The sequence below is a fragment of the Echinops telfairi genome, unplaced genomic scaffold (assembly GCF_000313985.2).
Source record: "Echinops telfairi isolate 266 unplaced genomic scaffold, ASM31398v2 ScPeMD7_7407;HRSCAF=8445, whole genome shotgun sequence".
Lineage (NCBI taxonomy): Eukaryota > Metazoa > Chordata > Mammalia > Afrosoricida > Tenrecidae > Echinops > Echinops telfairi.
The window spans coordinates 8,596,286-8,622,574 of NW_022111307.1; the positions used below are offsets into that span (position 1 = coordinate 8,596,286).

At 46.3% G+C, this 26,289-nt stretch overlaps 1 protein-coding gene across 5 annotated transcripts in view; it reads right to left on the bottom strand.

Annotated features, from left to right (window-relative positions):
* YEATS2 (YEATS domain containing 2) overlaps positions 1-26,289 on the bottom strand; it is a 94,406-nt gene that overhangs the window by 9,394 nt on the left and 58,723 nt on the right. For all 5 annotated transcript variants that reach the window (XM_045296400.1, XM_045296398.1, XM_004713453.3 and 2 more), the window contains 9 exons: positions 23,484-23,742; positions 20,060-20,221; positions 17,876-18,033; positions 16,002-16,160; positions 12,728-12,904; positions 10,776-10,956; positions 5,849-5,977; positions 5,222-5,320; positions 7-109 (listed from right to left, as the gene is read on the bottom strand). In XM_045296400.1, the coding sequence (XP_045152335.1) occupies positions 7-109; positions 5,222-5,320; positions 5,849-5,977; positions 10,776-10,956; positions 12,728-12,904; positions 16,002-16,160; positions 17,876-18,033; positions 20,060-20,221; positions 23,484-23,742 (1,427 nt within the window). The remainder of the gene's footprint in view (positions 1-6; positions 110-5,221; positions 5,321-5,848; positions 5,978-10,775; positions 10,957-12,727; positions 12,905-16,001; positions 16,161-17,875; positions 18,034-20,059; positions 20,222-23,483; positions 23,743-26,289) is intronic.

Sequence of the window (26,289 nt, forward strand, 5' to 3'; positions counted from 1 at the left end):
AATTACTTAATGATATAGTTTCCCAGCTCAGAACTTTCTTCCGTTTTCACTGCTGTCGGACTCTCCTGAGGGAAGCAGCTTGGCCCAGGTGTTTCGGGTTCGGTCTTCACTATCAGGGAAGAGCAACAGAGAGAACTGTCAGGGTTCAGGACGGAAGGACACGTGCAGCCAGAAACCACGCTCTCCCATGCAGCCCAGGAGCCAAGGGCCACTCCAGCTGTGGCAGACACACAGCGGGGGCCTCAGATGGCTCCTGTGACCACAGGGTTAGTAGACAAGGGAAGAACTGTTAGCCTGGGGGGGGGGGGGGGGGGGGGGGGGGAGGAGCAACTCCAAGCTCATGACAAGACTGGGGCAGTAGAATAGCCTTGTGGAATTTTCCTAAAGACCCACTCACACAAGTGACTGAACAATGAGTGTTGCATGAAGCTGCAGCAGCTGCCAGCGTTGTGTTCTAATATTAGGGTCTTGGGGATGTCATCTCCCCGCTAGCATCCTGCAGCATTTTCTTCAGTGCTCTGAGCCACAAAGCAGAAAGCACCTGCCACCTCTGTTTTGCTTAGGAATTTCCAACCTAATCATTAGTCAGGCTTTCCTATTAGCAAGTCTGTGGGCAGACAGTCATGCTTCTCCCCCTCCTCCCTCCCTCTCTCCAGAGTCTCCTTCAATCAGAACCCCACGACCACTCTCGGGGCTTCTGGACTGCTTCGCCACACGGTCCATCTCATACAGCAGCCCCGAGCCGTGTTCCCAGTGGCCTCTACAGGTCATCTTCTTGCTCCACACCCGAGTGGGTCCACATGCGACAGCCAGTACATCTTACTCCCCGATGCAGACGTGCACACAGTCAAACCCACAAGTCCTGGCTGAGAACTTTCACTTCAGCGCACACCCTGGTTACCTGCACCTCGGACCAGCCCAGTACTCATGCTTCCTGCCAGCCCCTCCTGCCAAAGCCAACTACTGCTCTGCCTGTGCCCACTTTCAGTTACATGTGACTCGGAATCATACTAGAAGACTCTTGTGTGTCAGTATATTTTTAGCTTTTTACCAACAGCATGGCAAAGAAAATTTCTACATACATTTTTGGTGGACCCATGTACCCATTTCCTGGAAATTTTCTCGAACACGGGGCAAATATACATTTCATTTAACCAGAAAATGACCAATGGGTTTCCAAAGTGATGTGATTGATTTCAAGTCCCACCAGCAGTACAAGAGGATTTCCAGTTGCTTCATAGCTGCGTCACATTCCGTGTGGTCAGTTCTTCTCATTCTGTACTGCTTCTGGCACCAGAAGGCGCCCTGGGCGCTGCAGTTGGGCACTGGACAGCGAGCCACAAGGCCAGCAGTTTAAGCCCACGAGTACCTCTGTAGGAGCGGGCTGGGGCTGTCTGCTCCTGTCGAGATTGAGTCTCAGAAACGACCTAGGATCACTGAGTCATTGTCGATTCTGGCCACAGGTGTGAGGATGAGTTGGTGCAATAAAAGTATCCCCCTATTTATCTTATCTGCACTCCTCTGATAACTAATGAGGCTGGAAAAAACTTTACTACAAGTGCATGAGCTCTTTGCATTTTCTTCTTCTGTGCAGCGTCTGTTCACATCTTTTTCCCATTACAACAAAATGAGGTGTCAGTCTTCTTCCTATCAAATGCTGGATCTGAGGCCCCATCTGGTATTCGTATTGCAAGTACCGTCTAGAACAGTGGTTCTCAACCGTCCTAAGGCCGCGACCCTTTCACACAGATCCTCATGTTGTGGTGACCCCCCAACCATAAAATTATTTCCGTTGCTACTTCCTATCACTTTACTACTGTTAGGAATCGGAAAACCCCTGTAAAAGGGTTGTTCGACACCCCTCCTGCCAAGGGGTCGTGACCCACAGGCTGAGAACCGCTGGTAGGCGGTGACTTGACTTTTCCTCTCTGAATGTTCTTGGATGAAGGCAGAACCTCAAAGCTAAAAAGTCACTTAGCAAGCTTTGCATAGGACCCTGATTAAACAATCTTTCCCAAGGCCATGAGGACATCGTCATGTCATCTACTCTTTACTGCTTAGCTTTCACAGGAATGTTTGTTGATGAAGGGGCCAAGGCTCACTGCTATTCATACGGAGTTATCCAATGAACCCCGTGCACAGTAGGTCTGTCAGCTGATACTGTGGTGGTGTGTCTGGCTATACACACCCCAAACATCCCAAATGATCTCAGCAGTTTATCCAAACAATAAACTCACTACCTCCAGTTGCGCTGACTCAGAGGCCCTGTAAAAGGGCAGAAGCAAATCTCCCTAGAGGATTTCCATAGCTGCCACATCTTTCTGGAGCTACCACCAAACTTCTGGCTAGTAGTCAAGTGTTTTAACCACTGTGCCACATGGACTTTCTGCTGATGTAGAAAACTGAGATTTTCTACTCTCTAGATTAACAGACTTGGAAACAGCAAAGGGCAGTTCTACCCACAGGGTTGCTATGGGTCGAAGGGACTTCTTGGCAGTGAGGATTGGGGGCGGGGAGAGGGCGCAATACTGTGCGACCCTGCTCGCTGCAATGAATTACAGTCTGTTATTAAGGGAATTCACATCCGGGATTTTAAACCGCGAATGGGATCTATATATGAGTAAATGCTGCATCTGCAGCTAACTTTCAAGCCACGAACACGGCTTTCCTCCTTTACTCTGTGGAATGAACGGCCCTGACTTTGCGAGTTAAGCCAACCTTGCGCCCTGCACTAAGCCCCAGGGGGCTGCAGTGCAGTCACTACCCGGCACGGAAGAGGGTGCTGTGAGCTTCTTCTGCCGTCTTTCTTTTAGCTTATGGTGTCAGGGTTGGGTTGGCTTCATTAAGAAACGGGGAGATCCTTTTTCTGTTTTCTGTGTGGGAAGGTTTTAAACTATGAAGTCATTAGTTTGAGATAAAAACACTATTCAAATATCATTTTTTCCCCTGGTGTCAGTTTTGGTTGAGATTTTTAGAAAATTTATTCATTGTGCCCAAATTTGTGAGTTTGTCAGTTTACGGCTGTTTCCAGTCTCTTTATTATTCTAACGCCTGTGAAAATCTGTAGTGAAATCCCCCTTCTAATTCTTGATGGTAAAGAGTGTCTCATTGTTCCAATTTTTCCCAAGAAGATTATGATTTTTATTAATCTTTTCTAAGAAAAAGCTTATTTTGCTCTTGGAATTCTCCCTATGGTACATTTGAGTGCTGATTTTCATATGCACCCCACAAAAGTTTTGGTTGTTTTCACTACCATTCAGTTCAAAATATTTTCCAATTTCCCTTATGATTTTTTTCCACTGATCCATGGTCATAGATGTGTTAACTTCATTCCCAACAAGTGGGGAGATTTTATAGTAATCTTTCAGTTCATGATTTCAAGTTGCACTCCACTATGGCTGGAGAACACAGCAGGTATCCATCCAAACCTTTGAGATTTACTAGCCCTTTGTTTATGACCTAGCAGAAAGCCTCTTTGGGGAACCACTTCATGTGCTCTAGACCAAGGGCCCTCAAACTTTTTAAACAGGGGGCCAGTTCACTGTCCCTCAGACCCGTTGGAGGGCCGGACCATAGTTTAAAAAAAAAAAAACACCTGTGAACAAATTCCTATGCATACTGCACGTATCTTATTTTGAAGTAAAAAAACAAACGGGGCAAAAACACCCGGTGGGCCGGATAAATGTCCACGGCGGGTCGGATAAATGTCCACAGTGGGCCCCACGTGGTCTGCAGCGCGTAGTTTGAGCACGCCTGCCCCAGACAAAAGAAACCAATGAGGCAGCTCTGCTTTGTGGATGTAAGCTGCAATCAACTCAGTGGCAATGGGTCTACAGATAACTGCCCTGTCACTCAGCTATTCAACTGGAGAAACGAACACACGTCAACCTCAAAGTCTTGTACATGGAGCCGCACCTTGGAAACAATGTCCATCAACAGGAAAATGAATAAACACAATTTATGATACAGTCAAACAACGTAGGATATTCCCGAGCAATCAACAAGAATGCCTGACACATGCAACAGTGCAGAAAGCCATTCTGTGGAGTGAAAAACCACACACAAAATGCATGTGCTGCTGCTGCTATGTCCGCTCAAAAACAGGCACACCTAACAGAAACCAGAACAGTGGCTGCCTGCAGTGGGTAGCCTTTAACTGGAAGGGGCTTAAGGTGATGGAAATTTCTCTATCGCGAATGGGGGCTGATTACATGGGTTTATACAGTTGTACACTCAATAGAATAGCATATGGTCATAGATATAAACTCTTTGTATTTTGCTATATAAAATTTTACCTCAATTAAAACTGAATACAAACACTATGACCTCAGTTCAGAATTACTTGGCCAAGAACCTGTATGATGTAGACCTTATCAAATGCACCTCCTACTGACCGCACCTGGTCCAGACAGCCCAAAATGCCGTGGCTTGTGTGATCTGTCTGAACTACTCACATCTGCAGCTGGATCGTGAAAAGTCATGGATGATAGGTAAATGAACAGGAATGGCTATACACCAGTAAAACTTTAATGGCAAAAATGGGCATCAGACTTTAGTATCCCATCTGCAAAAGGAAAAAAACTATTTTGAAGCAGACTCAGAATTAGTGATACATGTAAAGCTACAGGACAGGTAGCAGGCACTGTCCACCAGGTAGTTACGAGCATGGATGTTATAGAAGCCATACGCGAACCTCTGATCCACTGCACATCATCGTTTACTCTGGTGGTCAGAATATCCTCCCTACCAACTAGTCACAAGACTGGTCCCTTCTAAACCACATCCCAGAGGAGTCTAATCCACTTGTCTGTCTATTTCTCACTCATGCCCCATGAATCTGTCTCTAGTATTCCCAGCATCAGTCCTGCCCTCTGAGCACAGTCCCACGGCTACAGGTGCTCCATCCATCTTTTCAAATTCAGGTGCTAATCCATGCCCCTTACAAGATTCCTCTCTCCCCACTCCAACCCATATTAGGCATCCTGCATTGAAAAATCTCAGCAAGCATTTTTTAGATGACTTATCTTGAATTATCATTCCCTGCAGTCTACTGCAGCTCTTGTAAACTGGACTCTGAGTTCTTGGAGAACAGAAATGATGCCAGTTTACTTCCTCAACGTCGTGTTGTAGGTTTTTATCAAGTGAGCAATTCAACCCAGGAGCTCGGACTATATGCTTTGCATAAAACTTCAGAGCAACGACCTGTGGAGATCCTACATACCTTTGGCAACAGTTGCTGGAGCAGAGCTGGGGACAACCGGACTTGGGGCCGCCACAGGTAGAATGGCAGGTGACTTGGTGGCAGAGAATGACTGGACCACTGATGACAAGGAAGGTGGCAAAACAAATACAAATGTCATTTTAACAAAACGCTCTGGGCTCCCGGGTGAGGGTCTATATGCTAGGCTACCACTGCCATGATGTCAATTCCGAGTCACGGCGACCCTAAATAGAGTTGTTGAGGCTACAGATCTTCACGGAAACAGATTGCCTCATCTTTCTCCCGTGGAGCGGAGGATGGGCTTGGAACCCCACCAGGGGTCCTTCGTGTTCGATTAAGAGTCCAAAACAACTCTAGAATAAAGGCCAAAGTCCTCTGAAAAAACAATTCCAATTAATCAGCTAAACTCTCATAGGTGCTTAACACCCCTCCCTCCCCATAATGCCTCAACTTTAGAAATGGGCAGCTTTTTAGAAACCAGTGATTGCCTGGGCTCTACTTTCAAGCCCAGAGTTGGCTTTCTACAGCTCAAGGTGAAAAAGCGAGCATCACAACCCCTAGAGGGCGGGCTGTTCCCAACACGAGCCGGACCACCGGAGGGCTGACAGCCCCCACGGCAGGGCTCACCTTTGTTCACAGGCATCAGGATGGTCTGCACGCCTCCAGACGTGTTGACGCTGAGTGGTTTGAGCTGGCTGGGGATTGTCAGGACGGCCTGCTGGGGATTGGACTGGCTGGAGTGAATCTTCAACAACCCTAGAATATGTTAGAAGGCAAGGGTAAGCCGAAGACCAGATGCCTCCTTAGAAATCTTTGCCCTCTTTGGCATTTACATGTTCGCAAGGGAGGAGGTTCTCCGGATAGTCATTTACTCTTTCAATAAAGGAGTTGGAAACATAAGGAAAATGGTGCTACAGATCTCCCGATTAAACACCAATGTAAAAACAATGGTTTCTACAGCAGTTCTACCCCACACCCTCCAGCAATACAGATGTCCACACTGTGATTTCAAAAACTGCCACACTTTTTAAGTAAAAGCCTCTGGCTCCTGATGACCTAAATATTTCCTAAAGTAGTTTCAAATGCTCAGGGCCCATGTTTGTGGGTTCCAATCACCTGTATCTCCTGACGTCATCCCGCACGCCAAACACTTCCACCGGTCTACTCACTGCCACGGAATCAACTGACCCATAGCGGCCCTTCAGCGTTTTCCTCCTCTTTCTCCAAAGATGAGCCGGTGGGTTTGAACTGCAGACTCTGCTGCTAGCAGTTCTACACCTGCCCAACAGCACCACCAGGGCTCCGGTCTTGTAATTTCCCATCTCTGCGCAGCCCTAAATTTCCACACCCCAGCATTTCTTTCTCCATACACCATTTTAGAAAGGGACAGCCTCTTCCACTTTAGGGTTATTTCCATGCCAACACGAAAATGAACAACATCTGAGACACTGTAGGCATCCGTAGAGCTAGTACCCTTCCCCCGACCCAAGTGGCCTTTATTGTGAGAGCAGGGAAGCCAGGCACAAGGGCATACAACGTGAGCTACGAAACACCTCTTCTGGTTCTTTTAATGTTTACATTAATCTTTACAAAGAAGCACACGTATTTTGCTGGCGTTGAGTCTTTAAAATTTGATGTTACTAACTTATGCTTCTTAAAATGCTTACCTACCCTACCCTAATACCGTCTCTTTCCTGTATTCCAGTAGTGTTCTGTTGGTCAGAGAAGTATCCATTATACTATGGTTACACTTTATTTTCTGGAATTAATAAATGCCTTTTTTTCATCTGCTCAGTTTTCTTTCAATATCCAAATCTTTCTCCCTCCTTTAAGAATGTGGCAAACGCCTCACTACAGTTCTCCACACAAGCAAGCTTCTCGGGTAATTTAGTGTTTAGAATTGGGAGAGGGAACCTTCTGGAGTGTGCTAACTTGCTCAGTGTGGACTGTTGCTTTTGACCTGAGGCACAGCAATTGGCCTGGGACGTGTGTGTGTGTGTGTGTGTGTGTGTGTGTGTCCGTCCCCATTTGCCTCTTCTTTCTTGGTTCACACCCTTTCATTCTGACAGAACAATAAAACATACTAGACGGAAGGTAGCTTTCCTCTAGAATCTGGAAGAGCAGACTGGCTTCCAGCACGGCCGAGAGCTCGAGGACAAGGGCCTTTCCTGTCTTTTTCTGATCCCTCGCAGCACCTCTTCTTTACGCTGCACCTTCCGATTTCGTGACCATCTCGTGCCTTCAAGTGGGCCTTCATTTGCACCTGACAGCCCACGATGCCCTCCAATCCCAGGGCAGTCTTTTTCTCACTTCATTTCCCCGAGCATAACCTTCTATTTTCCTGTTTTCTTCAGGCAGCTGATGGCCTCTCCTGAGTCATTGCTGAATTTTCTAGTATCTACTTCTTTTGTGCTTTCTCTTTCTACCTTGGGCCTTCAAATTTATTTCCGATGTTGCATCCAGAGTGATCCTTATAAAATGTAAAGTGGAGCATGTTATTCCTGAGCCTAAAATCCTTCAAAGGCTTCCCTTGGAGTAAAAGTCAAAGTTCTTACAAATTCCTACAAAGGCCCAACATGATTTGGTCCCCAGCCCAGTGACCTTGTCTCCCAGTACCCTTGGCCTTGCCCTTGCTCAACTGGGCTCCTTCCAACCACATGGTCACTTCACTTTAACAGTTTCCAGCACACACAAAATGTTCCGTTGTGTGCCATCCTTTATGAAGACATCATACAGAAAGGTGCATCAGCAGCATCTTAGGACACGAGAACCTACATGATTGTTGCACACACAAAACTTGGTAGGAGAAGCTAATTCATTTCTTGTAAGATTAAAGGTTCTTTCCATTTCTATTCTAGTAGCTAACACAGAACCTCAAATATAACACACAGTTAGCAGAAAACAAACATTCCCTATACTAAAATTTGGCCAATTTTAATTGAGGGATGAAAATCACAGAAAAATTATATCTGCCTTAATCTTTTGCTAACTGGTCAAAAATGTAGACGGGACACTGGGGCTTGGTTTGGAGCCAGGAAGAGGATGGTTGTGATAATGTACAATCCCCCTCCCCAAACTGTAATTTAGGTATGTATGCATGTATGTATGTATATGTGTGTGGACACACACACACACACACACATCAAGCATACTCAGTGTTTTTCTGCAGACTAGTGCCAGTTGGCATACTGTTAAAAGAAAATACAGAAATACTGAGGATTTAAAGACTTTTAGAATAGTTTGAGATTGCTGTCATCTTAATTGTATTTTACAGAAATGCTTGTATATCTTCTCTGGATTATTGGATAACATTAACAAAATGGATGCTTCACATTTGAGAAAAATGTATCCACTGTCTGTAATTGGGGCGCTATGGTTTCATCATTACTCATTTTGGGGCAAGGCACACAAGACTGCCTTAAGTATAAATCCCATGCCAACGACAGTTGTTTTGTCTTTTTTGCTTTTCATAGCTTTGTGAATTTAAAATTGCAGATGAGGGATTAGGACCAACTACAATTAAGATCCCAATGATAACAGTACCAAGTATTTATAGAATGCCTAGTCGTGCCAGGCAATTAAAATTAAAAATCACATCAAACGTCAAAATCAGGCAGCGTGTGCACCAGGGGTGCATCCTCTCACCATACTGTTCAGTCTGCCTGCTGGGCAAAGCATCAGAGAAGCTGGATTTGATGAAGACTACGGCATCAGGAATGGAGGAAGGCTTATTAACAATTTTCAATATGCAGATGCCACAACCTTGCTTGCTGAACGTGAAGAGGACTTGAGGCACTTGCTGATGAAGATCCAAGACTGCAGCCTTCAGGATGGATTACAGCTCAATGTGAAGGAGACCCAAATCCTCACAACTGGACCAAAAGGTAACAGCATGATAAATGGAGACAACAGATGTCAAGGATTGTGTCTTGCTTGGATCCACAATCAATGCGCATGGAAGCAGCAGTTAAGAGGTCAAATGCTGAGCAAGGCCTCTTTAAAGTATTAAAGCAAAGATGTTACTTTGAGGACTAAAGTAGCCTGACGTAAGCCCACATGTCAAAGTTGGGAACTGAATAAGGAGGACAGAAGAAACGATGCATCTGAACCACGGTGCTGACCAAGTACATTGAAAGAACCATGGGCTGCCAGAAGGACAAACAGCTGCCTCAGAAAGAGTACAGCCGGAAGGCTCCTTGGAGGCAAGGATGGCGGGACTCATGTCACGCACGTTGGCCATGTCAGGAGAAATCAGTCCCCCGGTAAAGTGGAGGGACCGAGAAGAGGAGGAAGGCCCGGGACCAGATGGACAGACACTGTGACTGTAGGCTCAAACATAAGAACGCTGTGAGGATGGTGGGGGACCAGGGGACGTTTTGCTCCGTGGTACGCAGGGTTGCTACGACGACAGCGCCTCCTACCACCAGTGTGTGCCAAACACTATTCTAAGGAGTTACATAATGGCTAAGATTTAAATCTTCTCAAAAAACTCAAATATAAAAACACCAAAAAAACCCCACAACAACTTCAGACTTATAGCAACCCTATTTAGGGTTTCGGGGCGCTAAATCTACAGGAGCAGATAGCCTCGTTTCTCCTGTGGAGGACTGGGCTTGAACTGCTGACCTTGCAATTAGCAGCCCACAAAGCTGAGAAAACAGAAGCAAGTTACTTCAACCAAGACAATCAGGTCCCAGAATGTTCTTTAGGCTCCCAATGGCCGTTTGGTGTGGGCATAAAGATATCCTACATCTTCACAAACCTCAATCATACCATGCAATAATTACCTAATAAGTAACGCTTAAAGTTACGTCACAGAGCCAGCAAAGCTAATCTACATTTTATACTGTTTAAGAAAAGCAAAGATGTGTGATGTTTTACATGAATTATTTTCAATATTTAAAAAAAGAAAAAGGAAACTTAGTACTTTTTTAAAAAGGAGATCAAACCCTCAGCTCCCCACCAAATCACACTATGGAAAAAGATGAAATACTCAATAGGTTGTTTCGGTCTATTTTTCCTTTTTTATTGGAATCAGGTGGAGGTCAACGGGCAGATCCTGGTCGCACACTCAACACTCCATACACATTCGGATTCAGCTCTCCCTCCGCCATCCACGCCACGCACCGTCGCCGGTCCCACTTCCTCCCCTCTCTGGCTGCCATGCCTCCTCATTTCTACCCTCTGAACTGTCCTTGGGCAAATGCTGCCCCTGGACCTTAACTGGCTGGTTATCCTATTGTGAAGATGAGTTCAGTTTCAGACCTGAAAGTTGAACAAGGGCCATAGTCAGGGGGTGTGGGTGGAGGGGTCCCCACCACTCTACCCGACCAGGAGGCCTGGTCTCTGTTATGATTTTTACATCTCTAACGGGTGAAACTACTTGCCTCCAATTAGCTGAACTCATGGCAATTCCACATGGGAGCTGCTCTCTTCTAACATTTAAAATCTATCCCTTACACATTATTCTGCAATTTATAGAACCTTCTCGCACTTTAAGACCTTCCAAAACAGTCTAGCTCAAAGAGAGACATACCATGATGATGCAACTTACCGGACACTGTGGCTTTTCCTGAGATGGGGGCCGATGTGGACACCAAGGACGCGGCACTGACGACGCTGGGGGCAGCTTTGCAGGTTCCCATGGCTGCCTGGCTCACACTCACTTGTTGCTGCCCCGAAGTCTTCATGAGAGAGCCTCCCGCAGATGGTGAACTGAGGGCTGTCCCTGCAGACTGCTCGTACACAGGGCCAGAAACAACAGAAATCAGGAGACAGCACTGTAAAATGCTCGGAATCACTATGATCTTTTAGTTACTATTACCTATTAAATGTTATGTCATTTTAAAAGATTTGTTTCCCAATTCAGTGGTTCTCATATTTCTAGATCGTATGGCTCAGATCAATTTAAAAATAAACAAAGAATTATGAGGTTATCGCATTAAAAAAAATTCTCCTTATAAAAGGATTATTTCAACACCCAAAATTGTAATGCTAGGACTCAGAGACAAAAGCCCGAGTAAGGAGTGGAGCACCAAGTGATGGGAGGAATGCATCAGGACCCACATGCACAGGGCACCACTACAGCTGAACGGGAAAGTCACTACGTCTGCCACGGCTGCAGAGTGGGGGCAACTGGCGAAGTAAGTAAATAATGTAACCCATTAGAAGCATATTCAAGATTTAAGGCAGAGAAACTGCTCTTGTGGGGCTAGAAGGCAGAAAGGCACAGGCATGAAAGGATCTAGCACATTCAAGGAACTGCCGAGCAGAGTGCACCGTGACCGACAGAAGGCAGACCGAGGGGAGCAGCAGGTCAGAGCAAACAAGTCTTTAAAGTGTGAAGACAATTCAATAGGAGAAACCGTGTTTAACAAACGGTGGGCCCAGTGGCTCGAATGACTATGCTCTTGGAAGAAATCATAAGATCCAATTTTTGTGACCTTGGAACACATAGTAGTTACTTAATCATAATACTAAAAGTGAAAAAAGGCATATAAGTTGGATTTTATCAAAATTTAAGAATTTGTGCTTCAAAGAATATGGTCCAGAATGTGAAATGAAAGGAACCCAAGTATAGTTTTGGGGGGAAATAAGGGACTTCTATATCTAGATTGTAAGGAGAACTGTTACAACTCCAAAAAGACAACCCAACTCACACATGTGCAAAAGACCTCAGCAGAAATTACCTCAGATATGCAAATAGCCAATAATAAGCATAGGAAAGGATGTTCGACATTGTAAGTCATCAGGGAAATGCAAATTAAAACCACAAGATGCCACGTTACACCCATTATGAGGACTGTATTAGGAAAATCTGACAGTGCTGTTGAGGATGTGCAGAAGTTGGTGCCCTGTCTAACGCATGGGGCAATGCACAACGGTGCATCAGTCTGGGAAACGGCATGGCAGCGCCTCAAAAGTCTTATGCCGCAGCAATTCCACTCTTAATATGCCTTGGAGAACAGAAAGCACATGCTCACACAAGCATCTGCTCAAAGACACGCACAGAAGCATTATTCACAGTTGAAAAAAAGTGGAAGTGCTCGTTTACTGATGAATGGATAAACTTAATGTGGAATGTCCATTCAATGAAATATTCTGTTATAAAAACAAAAGCAATACTGATACGTTACAACCTGGATGAACCTTGAAACAGACACAAAAGGTCACATATTATATGCCTTCAATTGTGTAGTGTGTAGGAAAGAAGATGCGTGGGTATTTAGGGCTAGGGAAGGAGGAGGAGAGAGTGACTACTAATGAGTACAGGTTCTTTTGGGGGTGATACAAACGTCCTGGAATTAGACAGTAACGGTGGTTGTGCAACCTGGTGCATGTCGTGAAAAGCGCTGACCAGTGTATCTGGAAATGGTGAACTCACAGTATGTGATTACACCTGAAAACATCAGCAGCGTGACCCGCCGGCCTGCCCGTGGAGCCCGTGGCTTACACCGCCCTGTCGTGTCATATGCTTCTCTCTGCTCCGCTCTCACACCAGCTCACCTGCTGGGCAGGACCATTGGCCGAGAGGGCCACAGCTGTGGAAGTGGCAGTTGTGATGACTCCCCCGGCGACTCGCAGCATTGTGGTTCCAGGCTTTGAGAGTTGTGAGGTAGCTGGCACCGTCTTCAAGGAGCTGTCGGACATTTTCACCAGGGATGCTTGTCCCCCAGGGGCTGTCTGCAAGAACAAAATGAACTGAAGCAATAATGTTGTCCTGACCTACATTTGAGACATGCTCCAGGAATTAAGAGCCTATCCAAGAAAATCTTGCCAATTCAAACTATGAGATTGCTCAGAAAAACCCAAAGCTATGGAGTTGAAGCACTTTTCCAAAAAATTCTACACTTTGAGAATTTTTATCTATAAATATTTTTACCTCTAATGCAGTAAAGTAAATGAACACATTTGTAAATCACCATTTGGCAGCAGGGTCTGAAAAATATCAGGTCATTTGTTTCCAAAGTGCTCTTAAATGGACGTTTCTTTAAACATAAAGATCTGACCCGGACAGGGCCAGACTTGCATTGATAGATGAATGGTGTTGTAGAACAGCTATGCAGGGGAAAGATGTGGCAGTTTGTTTCTTAAAGACTGCCCACTGCGGGCTCGTAGATTCTAACAGTATCCCACAGAGCAGAACAGAACTGCCCCACGGGGTTCCCAAAGATGTAACCCAATTGACAGAAGCAGACCACGGCACCCTTCTCCCACCCTCAAGACACAGCTCTGGAGCTCTGTCTCCCACAGTCGCTAGGAGTCAGAGTGCCTGCACAGCAATGGGTACCTGACGTTCAGGTCGGGCATTTCAGTTCCGGAGAACCATTCAATAAATTGGCTTCAAAGGCCTCAAAGAGGGCCCACAAACTATTTCTCTAAATGGCCAGGTAGGAACCAGCATGTTTGGCTACGTCACATGACCTGTGGGACACCACATTTAACAAGTTCAGGCCTGTTCTGGTTTCACTGCGTTTTTCATGATGGAATCAGTTTGAAGCCCTCTAAGAAAACGGAAGTGAAAGGAAGCAAAAAGTACAGAAACCAACCCATTTGTTATCAGAAAAACAATACAGACAACCAACAAACTAAAAAGACAGTTCTCCGAACAGCTCAATTAATTCTTCTGTAATCTACCCATCTATGGGCTAACATCATGCACTGGTCATTTAGAAAACGACGCCTCGCTGAGTTAGGCAGTTCATTCAAATGTTGCTACACACCCCCCAGGCTCATCAGAAGAGTCTTAATTTTAAGTATTAGCAAACATCAAGCGCCCAGTGGTGGATACAAATTTTAGCAAAAAACAGTTCTCTTTGATGACAAATTCAATCTGTCCTTTAGTGAATCTTTTAGTCAAGTCTAAATAACCATGGCCTGTAGGTCACTTTCACAACAGAAAATGATGCTTCACGCGTGAAGTGGCCGCACAGCTTTCTCCAGAGAACCACGGCCCTGAAGGATGCGGCCAAGGGCCGGCTCTATGTGCATGACCTGTTGCACATGATGCGAAAGGCGCCTATCCTTGCAAAGGTCGAAAGTTACTACCAAGTGGTACTGGCAGTTTTCTTGATGCTGCTGCGTGTGAAGGTGGAGAATACGACGACAACAACACTTTGACAGTTTGGGGCCATTGCCATGATACATGTAAGGTAGCAGCAGTTTTGCCCAAGGTTGCTTTTGTACCACCAGTGAACAGGATGAAAGAAGCAAGTTCTGTTATCAGTTTACTGTGTAAAGAGTCTGAGCTTCCGGGAGTCCTTGTTAGGTCTCAGAGGCCTCCAGGCACCTTTACAGCATGCTTTGAGAACTGCTGAGATGTAAGGAGTTGCAGAAAAGGCAGTTTACAAAAAAAAAAAGAATGAACAAAAAACCTCTAATGGTTTCCTAGTGTTTAAGGAGCCCAGGTTGGCGCTGTTGGATAAACACTGGACTGCTAATGGCAAGGTTGGTGGTTTAAACCTACCAGCTGCTTCACTGGTAAGAGTCTATCTGCTCCCACAGATTCATTCTCGTAAAACCTATACAGGGTTGCTGGGAGTCTGAATCTAACTCGATGGCAGTGGGTTTGGTTCAGGATCATACTGTAGGAGCCCTGGTGGCTTACTGGTTCCGAGTTGGGCTGCTAACTGCAAGGTCAGCAGTTCGAAACCACCAGCCACTCCTTAGGAGAAAAGCATGGCTTTCTACTCCTGTAAGTTAGTCTTACATCGGACAGTGCAAGAAATGACAAAATAGTAATTTATAAATAAGCAAGGGCTCATGAGGGAGGGGGCAGCGGGGAGAGAGGGGGAAAATGAGGAGCTGATGCCAGGGGTTTAGGTGGAGAGCAATGTTTTGAGAATGATGAGGGCAATGAATGTGCAAATGTGCTTTACACAATTGATGTGTGTATGGATTGTGATAAGAGTTGTAAGAGCCCCTAATAAAATGATTGGGAAAAAAAAAAGAGAGTTAGTCTCGGACACCCACCAGGGCAGTTCTACCTGTCCTACAGGTTCATCAGGAGTCGGAACCGACTCAACGACCGTGAGTTATTTTTTTGCTGTTCTTTAGTAAATCTCATTTCGTATTTTCTCATTAGATTCTTTTCTTTTAGATAGTTTTATTGGCTTATAGGTCACATATCATACAATTAGGTCAATCATAGTAAGAGATTAAATGTTTTGGGGATTCAACTAAAGTTTCTCCTATACATGATCTTAATATCCCTCTTAGGTTAAAGTCCCTTTGGCTCATACTGTAAGATGCTAAAGAAACTTATACCAAGCCCAGTATAGGATTTAATTACTGTAGGGGTATTGTGAAAGAAATCACCTATTCAACCATTCAGTGTCTCCTACTTGAAGTCTCTCTAAAGAAATTTTAAAATAAAGTTATCAAATCTTTCTTCCTTTTAAGGAAATGGGTGTGATTTTTCTGTCCTTAAGAGTAGGGGTCTTACCATGCTTCTCCTTGTGCTCAGACGGTCACATCTATACGTTATAGTAACTGTACAAAATCTTACCGTTTGCCTATCTAAATACCCCCCTGGGATTCTCTCCTCATTCTACTATCTTTCCCGAAATAATATGGTTTCATTTTTGGTTTTCTATACTGTCTTATTACTTATTTTCTAAAATGTCTTCATGGAAAAAGGCAAATTGTGAATACATGAATTTAAAACTGTAAATACACTTCAAAATGTTTATGGAAAATTCGTTATTTTTCATTCCATTTTCCAGTGAATTTTTGAAAGGCTCTCCCTCCAGGTGTCACGAGCCCGTGTCCAGGGACTCACCTGTGTAAACAAAGTGGTTTTCTGTCCAGAGATGACTTTTAGCGTCTGTTGTCCTTGTGCAGAAGACGTGCTGACACCCAGCGTCCCTTGGACCACTGACCCAGTAGCCAGCTGCTTTCCAGATGTCTGTGGTGATGGCTGCCCAACTAAAAATGTGCCCTGAGTTAGGAAAAAAGAGAACTCAGCAACAATCTGCTCAATTCAAATAATTCGTTCTCATCCTTTAAATCACAAGGCCCCATGTTATACACTATGAGGCTCTCCTTCAGTTCTGCAACTTGGTCAAAATAATTGAAAAGAACAGCTCTGCTGTTGCTACCAGCTAGTTATCCTCGCTTCCCAAATTTCACCCAGCAGTTGAGAGAGCAGGCTGATAGAAACAAGCTTGGAGATCTAGTTTAACTCACACAAACACTCTACCATTGAGCGGATTCTGACTCAGACGTGACTCTACAGACAGAACTACGTTTTGGTTTTCCAAGATCGTAAGCATTTACGAGAGTAGAAAGCCTCCTCTTTCTCCTGAGTGACTGGTGGGTTCGAACTGATGGCCTTGTAGTTAGCAAACCAACTCCTAACTCAGTATGCCACCAGGGGTCCTCAGTTAAATTCTTCAAAGTTTGATTTAATCCTTCAGGAAGAACTCCTGGAACCCAAATTCTATTTCCTTCCTTAGACATATTAGTAACGAGAGGAAGAAATTAGAAATGTGTCCCTAATCTTGAATTTCATCTAGCTACTACCATCACTTGATGGTGTTACGTGGGCTTCCCCTTTCTGGAAATATATTCTCAATGACTACTGTCTCCTGCCACACGGGTTTGGGGGGCAAGCAGCACAGTGGAAAGCATTTCTGAGTCACAAAGATCTGGTTTAAATCCAAATCCTGCCACGAGTTCAGAAAGGAGACTCGTCTTTGTTACTAAGTCTCTCTGAATTCCTATTGTGTCTTCCACCCAGCAAGTGGATGGCATACTGCCCACCAAGGCTGCTGAGAGGGTTAACTTAAATGAGGGAGCCAACACACAGTGCACACCACTTCATACTGTGTGTATCCACCCGGCACGTGGTAAGCAATGCGTAACTGTGAGGCATTCCTATAACCGCTGGCCACCCAGCCTGGTGTACTACACATCTACCGACAGAAAATATATAGGGGGGGGGGGGTGTAGTCAAAGAAATTGCTCAAAAGTTAAAAGTGCGACTTATATATTAACAACCCATTAAAGACTATAAGGAATCTAGAGATACTTGAAGTATATTATATGGGAAAATGTGTGTAGGTTATACACAAACACACGATTTTATACAAGAGATGGGAGCATCCCAGATTTTGGTGTCTGCAGTGGGGGTCCTGGAACCAACCTCCCTTGGATATCAAGGGACAATCGTAATTTGGAAAATTCCTGGCTTAAATGCCAATTCTCAACACAAAACAGGTGCAACAGAGCATTTGCAATGCAGCAAAAAGGTTCATCTTGACCCCAGAGCTGTAAAGGGATAACAATGTTTTCTCACAGGTAACTCGACCATGCACACAATGTGCACAGGGCTCACAGCAACTAACACTCCAGCTTTCGTACTGTTTGCAGACAAAACACACCCACTGTATGATGCACGAGTTAGCTGCCGTCAGTCGATGCCGACTCACAGTGACCCTGTAGGACAGGGTAGAACTGTCCCTGTGAGTTTTTGAGACCGTGACTCTTTACAGGAGGAGAAACCTGTCTTTCTCCTGAGGAGCGGCTGGTAGTTTTGAATTGCTGACCTTGCAGTTAGCAGCCCGACGTGTAACCACTAGGCCACCGAGGCTCCCTGCCTTCTAGCTAAAGGCAGTATTGAAACACGAAATGACTGAAAAGATGGCAGCAGACCTGGGGCGTCTGCTTCAGGATGTAAGACGTGTAGGTCAGGTGCTGGGATAGCCCTCCGGGGCCAGTGGTGCTCTGGGTTCCGCCACTCCCCCCGCCTCCACCTGAGCTGCTGCCTCCGCCTGCACCACCAGCACCAGCAGCCGAGCCCGACTGGAGATCTGAAAGTGCAGAGATTCAGAATAAAGTCACACACAGGACCAAGCAAAGACTGCCTGGGAGGCCTCTCCTCTACAGCACGCACCGTATTGTCCTTCCTCCTCCCCATTTTCCTCCTCTGCTGGGATGGGCAGACCGAACTATATTGACTTTCCATCAAATGAAACCTGACTGCTTCAGCTGAGACAAAGGAAGGGCTTATCACCCCGCAGGTGTTGCTGTGTTTGTGCGGTGGTGAGTCTTCTAACCAAGTGTTGGAAATTCCCCAACACTGACATTTGCCCAGCCAGGTGCTGCCCGACGTTTTTTGGCATCTGACTTCGTTTGAAGGGGCTGAAGAGACTGGGTGTCACTCTGCAGTCCATTCTACTTTGCTGTAGCTTTGGGCCCTCTTTACTGCCCTTCAGGGGCCCTCGTGGCCCAGCGGGTTACCCACTGGGCTGCACCCCCAAGGTCAGAAGTTTCGAGTCACCAGCCGCTCTGCAGGGCAAAGACCAGGCTTTCTGCCCTCGTCGAGCATTACAGTCTGGGAACCCGCGGGGGCAGTTCTGCCCACCCTAGAGGCCGTGAGTTGGAATGGACTTGATGGTGGGGTTTGATTTGTTGTTTTTTGGTTTTACGTCCCTTCGGTGATGGTGAGTGTAAAATTACCTGGAACAAGCATACCCAGAAGTGTGTATGAGAGCTCAACTTTCTTTCAGTGGTTCCTGTTGGGGTAAATTCTACTCTCTAGATGACTCTGGGGGAACTCAAAGTACTACTTTCTGAGATGTCTGCTTTTGATATAGCACTGCTAAAGTCACGATGAAGAAAAGCCAAGGTGAGAGGACCATTAACTGGTAGCTAGCTGACACACAGCACTGGGGAGGGCGAGCCACTTCGCATGCTCCTAACCACTACACCAATCTGAACTGACTCTAGTTCTAGGGGAAGAACTCCCTTTACTCTGTCAACACCACCCAAACTACCTTCCGAGCTAAGTGTGCCAGTTCCGTGGGGCTTCAGTAGGACTAGTGTGCCGCGGTGGTGTACGGCATGCGAGGTTGGGTGTTCAAGCGCACTAGCCGTTCTGCAAGAAAGCTGGGGGGCGGTCTGCATGGTGAGATTCACCGGCTGGGACGTCCCACCCAGAGTCCCTGGGGGTTGAATCGACTCCAGGGCAGTGAGCCTGGCTTTGTCTTGTTTTTTGAGTTTTTAATAAGACTTTCATACTAAAGGCTGAGTCTGTATTTCTTTCCATTGTCTATTCTTCAAAAGAAAAGAAAGCCATAAAACAACCACCACCAAGTTGATGCCAACCCACAGTGCTCATAGGCACTGTGAGGCCGTACATGTTTATGGGAGGCAGGCAAGCCTTAGCTTTCTCCCTCAGAGCGGCTGGTGGCCTTGACGGCTGACCTTGAGGTTGGCAGCCCAACGTTTACCTGACAGTGCCAGCAGGGCTCCGTAAAGCCAGCCTATCTCAACAGAGGCCAGCAGAGACCCCTGGTCCCACTCTTGTTCCCCATCTCCGTGAAAATGAAAAGACCTTCAGCTACTGGATGCAGGTGGTCTTCCCATGTGTTACCAGGTGGTGTTCAGCTACAGCAGTGGTTCTCAGCCTTCCTAATGCGCGACCCTTTAATACAGTTCCTCATGTTGTGGTGACCCCCAACCATAAAGTTATTTTTGTTGCTACTTCATCTGTTATTTTGCTACTGTTATGAAAATTGGGCAACCCCTGTATAAAGGTCGTTCAACCCCCAAAGAGGTCTCGACCCACAGGTTGAGAACCGCCAAGCTAAAGGAAGCACTCTCCATCCAGTTCCCACAGGCGTCTCCCAACAGCACCCCCCACCCCAACCCCAGTGAGCCATCTGACCCCAAACTTGAAGAAGGGAACCCAAACAACCCATCACTGCCTAAGCCTACGAGTGTTTCAGTCCCTTTTAGTTAAACCCTGGTCTTTAAAACCCATTACAGAGCTCTATGGAAATGCTTCCTGAAGCAGCCCCCCCCCCCCCAAGGGCCGTGGCGCGATGGACTGACTTGCACTGTTGGTGGCTCGCAGGATGGCTCCTTGCGGGATCAGCAGCAGTTTGCCTTTTCCTGAAGGGTTCTTGCTGTTGGTGGTGAGGTAGAGTTTGGTGCCAGGAGGCAAATTTGCCAAGTTAGCCAAATTGGTGGCTGGTAGCTGCAGTGTTGCCATCACTAAAATAGTAGACGGGGAAAGGGAGGGAAGAGACGGTAAATTGGAGCAGAGAGTGAAGCTCTTAGGTACAGGTTACATACAGCACTTTATAAGCCCTAATGTCCTCCCCCCAACTATCATGACCCCAATTCTACCTTAAAAATCCGGCTAGACCAGAGCATGTACCCGGGTACAGATAAGAGTTGGAAACACAGAGAATCCAGGACAGATAAACCCCTCAGGACGAATATTGAGAGTAGCCATACCAGGAGGGGAAGGGGAAGGTGGGGGGAGCTAGACAACAGAAAAATGGGTGAAGGGAGACATCGTTCAGTGTTTAAGACAAGAAAAAATAATTTATAAATCATCAAGGGTTCATGAGGGAGGGAGGGGAAAAATGAGAAGCTGATACCTAAGGCTCAAGTAGAAAGAAAATGCTTTGAAAATGATGATGGCAACAAATGTACAAATGTGCCTGACACAATGGATAGATGGTGATAAGAGCTGTACGAGTCACCAATGATTTTTAATAAATAAATTAATTAATTAAATAGAAGCACTAATAAATGGTAAACTCTAACGTTTAAGTTTCCTGCATGCATCATTGGCTGATCGTCTCAGCACCACTGTAGACAGGATACAACCCAAGAGTCCTCCTGAACTGCTATCTGTGTACAGGAGCTGTCGTTAGTTGCCAATGAGTCAGTTCCAACCCATAGCAAGTGCATGCACAACAGAAGGAAACACTGCCTGGCTCCTCCCCATTGGTCTTATGCCTGAACCCACTTAGCGACACAGTGCGTTGGGCCATCCATACAATGATCACCCTTATCACACTCTCCAGAGATGAATGCAAGGTGCCCATTTGTATCCAAACCCACTGTCATAGAGTGATTACAACTCACAGCAACACGATAGGGTGGGGCACACCTGCCCCATGGGTTTCAGAGACACTCTCTCCTCACAGGAGTAGAAACCCCTGTCTTTTTCCCAAGGAGCGGCTGGTGGTTTTGAACTGCTGACATGGCAGATCTCAGCCTGTGGGTTGAGATCCACCAGGGCTCCCTCCTTTGCAGAAAGCCTCTTTAATCAGTGTCTAGGAATTTGGGGCTCCCTCACTTTCTAAGAACTAAGGAGCATGACTGTCGACAACTGGCTCTAATTAAGCTCCAATTAATCTTGTTAAAATGTCACCCAAGTCTAAGGGCTCTCGCTAACTCCCTGAGAGTGTTCTTGTGACTGCCACACTTGGACATACGGGTCTTACAGGGGATTTAAGCAGAAGCCTAGCGGGCTGCAGGGGTTCGCCGCAGGAACGCGGCCCCACCACGGCGAGCCTGTGCTCACTGCAGTTGTCATCCTAAGGCCGTGGTTGGGAAGCAGGGGCTCTGGATGCTGCGCTCAGAATGTGAGGGACTGTCGCACTCAAACAGTACCACGCTTCCCATCAGTCTCAGAACAAACCCTACCCTCCCGCACACCACTGTCTCAGCCGCGGCTCCATCACAGCGAGCTGACTGCCCCAGCCATGCCTCTGTCCCCACGGAATTCCTGCCGCTCTGTTTCTCTCTCACCTCCACCTTGCTGAGCATGACCTCTTCTGGTACTCAGACCTGGCAGCCCTTTGAAGCCCCTACCTCCACCGCCCCAGGGACACCCTTCAGAGGGGCTGCTCTGGATCGTACCCACACACATACCTCCTTGCCTGGGGCCGGGGCCAGGACTGGGAGATTTCCCTTTTTTGCTCTCCAGTTTGGCTTTCAAACCATTACTCTCTCCTGCATGGGAAAGCTCCAGGCTCCTTAGAGCAGTGGTTCTCAACCTTCCTCATACAGTTCCTCATGTTGTGGTGACCCCTCAACCATAATGTTATTTTCGTTGCTACTTCATCACTGTCATTTTGCTACTGTTATGAATCGGATGACCCCTGTGAAAGGGTCGTTTGATTCCGGAAAGGGGTCACGACCCACAGGTTGAGAACTGCTGCCTTCGAGGCTCCTGGCAGGTGACCACCAGCTTACCCTGCTCACTTCCCTTCTTTTACCAAAAGCTGACCCCCAACTCAAAGGACATCTACTCTTCCTTCAACGGAGACTATCGTGGTACTTTATGACAATAGTGACAAGCATCTGCCTAGGTTGCGTCTTAATGAGGCAGCTGGCATGGCAGCAACAGCTGTGGAGTGTCACTTCTACGGAGGGTCTCCAGCTAGCCTCTGGGAAGCTGCCCCTCCCACCCACCCCTAGAGCTGGGACAGGCATCCTCCGAGGCTACCTGAAGCCTACAGCCTACAGCTCAAAATTACCACAGGAGCTTGGAAGGGAGGACAGAGCCATCCGGGTAAATGCATGTGAGCTTCCGGACAGCCCAAAGTGAGCGGGCCTGGACCTGCATCTGTGCCCTGATGGGGCCGCCTGGGCAGCCAGGCTCCTCACGCCTTAGCAGGGAGCCCGAGCCGCAAGCCTGGCCAGCCGCAGAGGGCAGAGCAGGGCATGAGGGTGGGAGCTGAGCCCTGGAGGCCACCAGGCCAGAGGGAGGTGAAGTAGTCCTGCTCTGGGGCCTCTACCTCGCTTTATCCAACTCTGCCTCACCCCCCCACCAACGTCTCTTACTCTGCGCTGTGTGAGCAACAGTACCTCTATGATTACCTTATAGAAATGAATACAAATATGGAACAAGTCGACAGTCTGGGAAAAAGGAAGAGGGGTGGGATAGATATATGAATTGCTTCATTTTTCTGTAGTGACTATCGATTAACCCCCTACCTAATCTTTGGAACCTAACCAGGTGGCCAAGTGCGGAGCGATGGTTTTTCTACACTAGCGTTAGGCTGTCGGGCTCCACAGCAATGTGAACCCATTGTGTGCCCTGCATCTTGAACAAATCTCACTCCAGAGACCCAGCTCAAGCACTCACTTTCACTCTCAGTGTGACGCCCCAGACTCACGCAGCACCAGCAACTGCACCATCTCTGAAACCTTTCTTTTGGACATCGCCACCATCTATCCCTCCAGGTAATGGCCCACGGACCCTCCAGGGCAGCAGTCCATCCAAACCTTCTAAGCAAGCACCGCAAAATGCTGCCAGAGATGAAGTGCACCCCAAATGGGAAAGGGGGCAAATGAGAATTACATTTCAAGCCTGCAAGCAATGTTACGATGTTACATGTAAAGGAAAAACAATCTTCCTTATACCAACCTACTGATGTTTCCCAGACAGAATCAAATGCCAAATAAAATCACGACCACAGACATTTCTGAGTGTCTGATTGGTGCTACTTACCCGAGCCTTGGGCTCCAGTCTTCTGAGGGCCCGCAGTAGTGACCTGAGCCTTGGTGAGGGTCTGAACTGGCTGAGCGACGATGGTTCCTCCACCTCCACTCACGATGGCTTTGGCAACTCCTTGGGTCACAACTTGCTTTGGACCAACTGCTTTGGCAACGGAAGAGCTGGCCTTGGCTACAAGGATTTGGCCTCCACTGATGGCCACAGCCTGTTTCACTGTTGAAGGTAAAGTAGTCCCAACCGGCACCCCAACAACCTGTTCAAACAGAGCAGAGGGCAACAGAGCTCCACACAGGCCCACAGAGAGGGTGTCAGACAGGGAGGAGGCGTGTGGTGGAGCAAGACCAGAGAGAGAGAGAGACCAGACACACATCTGGATCCGTTCACACTAAATCGTTAAAGATGGTTGTCTTAACCGCAGAGCTTAACAAAAATCTTACGGTGGTTATGAAGTGATAATGTCTTTTATAGATAATTTGGAAAAATACAGAAATATTTTTAAAATTCTACTCATCAAAAATACCCCAACAACTCTTGACATTTTCAATGTATTTACTTCCAATTCTTTTTAGTACGCATTTCTAAAACACAGAATTGGAATCATACAATATATAGAATTTTGTATTTTTTGTTTTATCAGCATATTATAAGCATCTTTCAAACACATTTTTTAGGTAACCACATGTAGTAATATCTTTAGAACACGCGTACCATAATCTGTGTGAACATTTCACTGCTTGAGATTTTAATTTTAAACTTCCCATCATCAGGACAAAGTTTTGAGGAACACTTTCACACACATACTTCCATATACCATCACCACACACTTTTAAGTACCTCAGTTGTCCAACACAATCTGTCCCAAATTCCCGTCTGAATGCTGAGAAGTTCTGAAACAGAACATTCCCCCCTCCCCAGGAAATAATGGAAAACAAGTAATTGGTTTTGAGGTCCAAAAATCACATACATTCACCACTGAGGATAGTAGCCGTCGTGCACATCACAGTCCCCGACACCCTGCTAACGCCGCCAAGCCGTTTCTAACTTGCCCAAGTTAACAAGAACTTTCAACCTGTTCAGTGTCTGGGTTGTTTTGTGGTTAACGATTTCACACCTTTCACTACATTAGCCGCTTTAATCACATTTTCTCCTCTAAAAATGTCACTAAGCCATGTTGTATTCAGCAGCCAAAGCAGACATGCGACGCCCTGAGGCAAATTCCTCAGTGACTTCTTCCCTTCAGTCTGCTGCTCTCTCCCAGTTTTTCTGAGAGGTTACTCTTCGAGCTTGGCTGTTCGACCACTGAGGCTTCACTGTATTCCTTCCTCAGTCAGTCACCCTTACACGACTCCACATGTGATCACCACTGCCTGTCACTCTCGAACCCTCCCTGGTCCACACATTTGTTACTCAGCACCCAACGTGACACCTCTTCCAAGTGACTACAAGAGAAAAGGGGCATCTTGCTGAATTTCTCTCCTACCTTCCTGAAGGTAGACAATTGGTTAAAAAAGTTTAATAAGAAGAACCCGTAAATGAAAAAGGTTTAGTTTAGTACCCAAATTAAGAGAGTTAGAATAATCTGGTTCTAAAGTATTGGTTTTTTTTTTTTTAAGTATTGTTATGGGAGTCTTTCAAGTAAGAAAATGCCAAAGTATAGAGTGGAAGGTTAAGTTAGCAGACATGATTTAATTAATGATACATTAGTGTTTCCCGCTCTTTAAAAGAAATCTCACTGCCGTCAAGTCAACTAAACTCACAGTGACCCCGTGGGTTCCGAGGCTGTACGTGTTAACAGGAGCAGAAAGCCTCGTCTTTCTGCCCAGGAGTGGCTAGTGGGTTCAAAGTGCTGACCTTATGGCGAGCAGCCCAAAATGTAACCAGTACGCCACCAGGGCTCCTAGGAAATACACAACTGTCGCTTTTAAAGGCAAAAAGGTAAGCAGGAAGTACTTTTCATCTATCAGATTTGAAAAAGAGAAAAAGTCTAGGTGGCTCAAGAATTGACTGAAGGGTCTGGGGAAACAGGAACCCTTAATTCTCCGCTGAGGAAGGTCGATCTGTACAGCTCCTCTCGACAGCCGCTGCCACCTACACCCCATCGCATGTCATTCGTGTCATCGTCCTGCGTCGGGGACAATCTCCAGAGAAAATCTGAAGACACCGGCTCAGAGAAACATAAAAAAGAATCTTCAAGGTTATCTACAACCATCTGCACATCATGTTCAATTATGAAAGAAATCTAAACTACAAATGCCCAACATCTGCAGACCTTTGTTAGGATAAAGGGTGAATCCGGTGGCACAAGCAGATGCTGAGCGCACACTAAAGAAGCGAGGAGCTCGGCAGAAAGGGCGCACAGCTTCCACGTAAACGCCAGGAGACCAAACAATGGCACGTGCTGTTTATGTAATAACAATTGGCAAAAAAACCTTCACAGCAAGTACATGATCGTGGTGCTTCCGGGAATAACAAAGCAGACGCCAGCTTCTCTCCCTGTCATGTTTTATTCAGAGAAAAAAGATCTGAAGCAACGATTAACATTTGTTGATTCAGGGTAGAGGGCATAGACCATTTCAGTCTCGGTATTTTCCTGACAGTTTAGAATTGGTCTAAAATAAATATAAAATGATGTAGGTGAAAAAATTAAGTGAAACTCATGCAACTGCTACATGGGCTTTTAAAATTAAAACCAGTGTTAAATTACACCCGCTTGCAGTCACAGTGTGGAGACCCTCGACATGTGCCTAGGTGGCACAGAAAAGGGCAGTCACGAGCTGGAATCAACTCCACAGCAACTCAC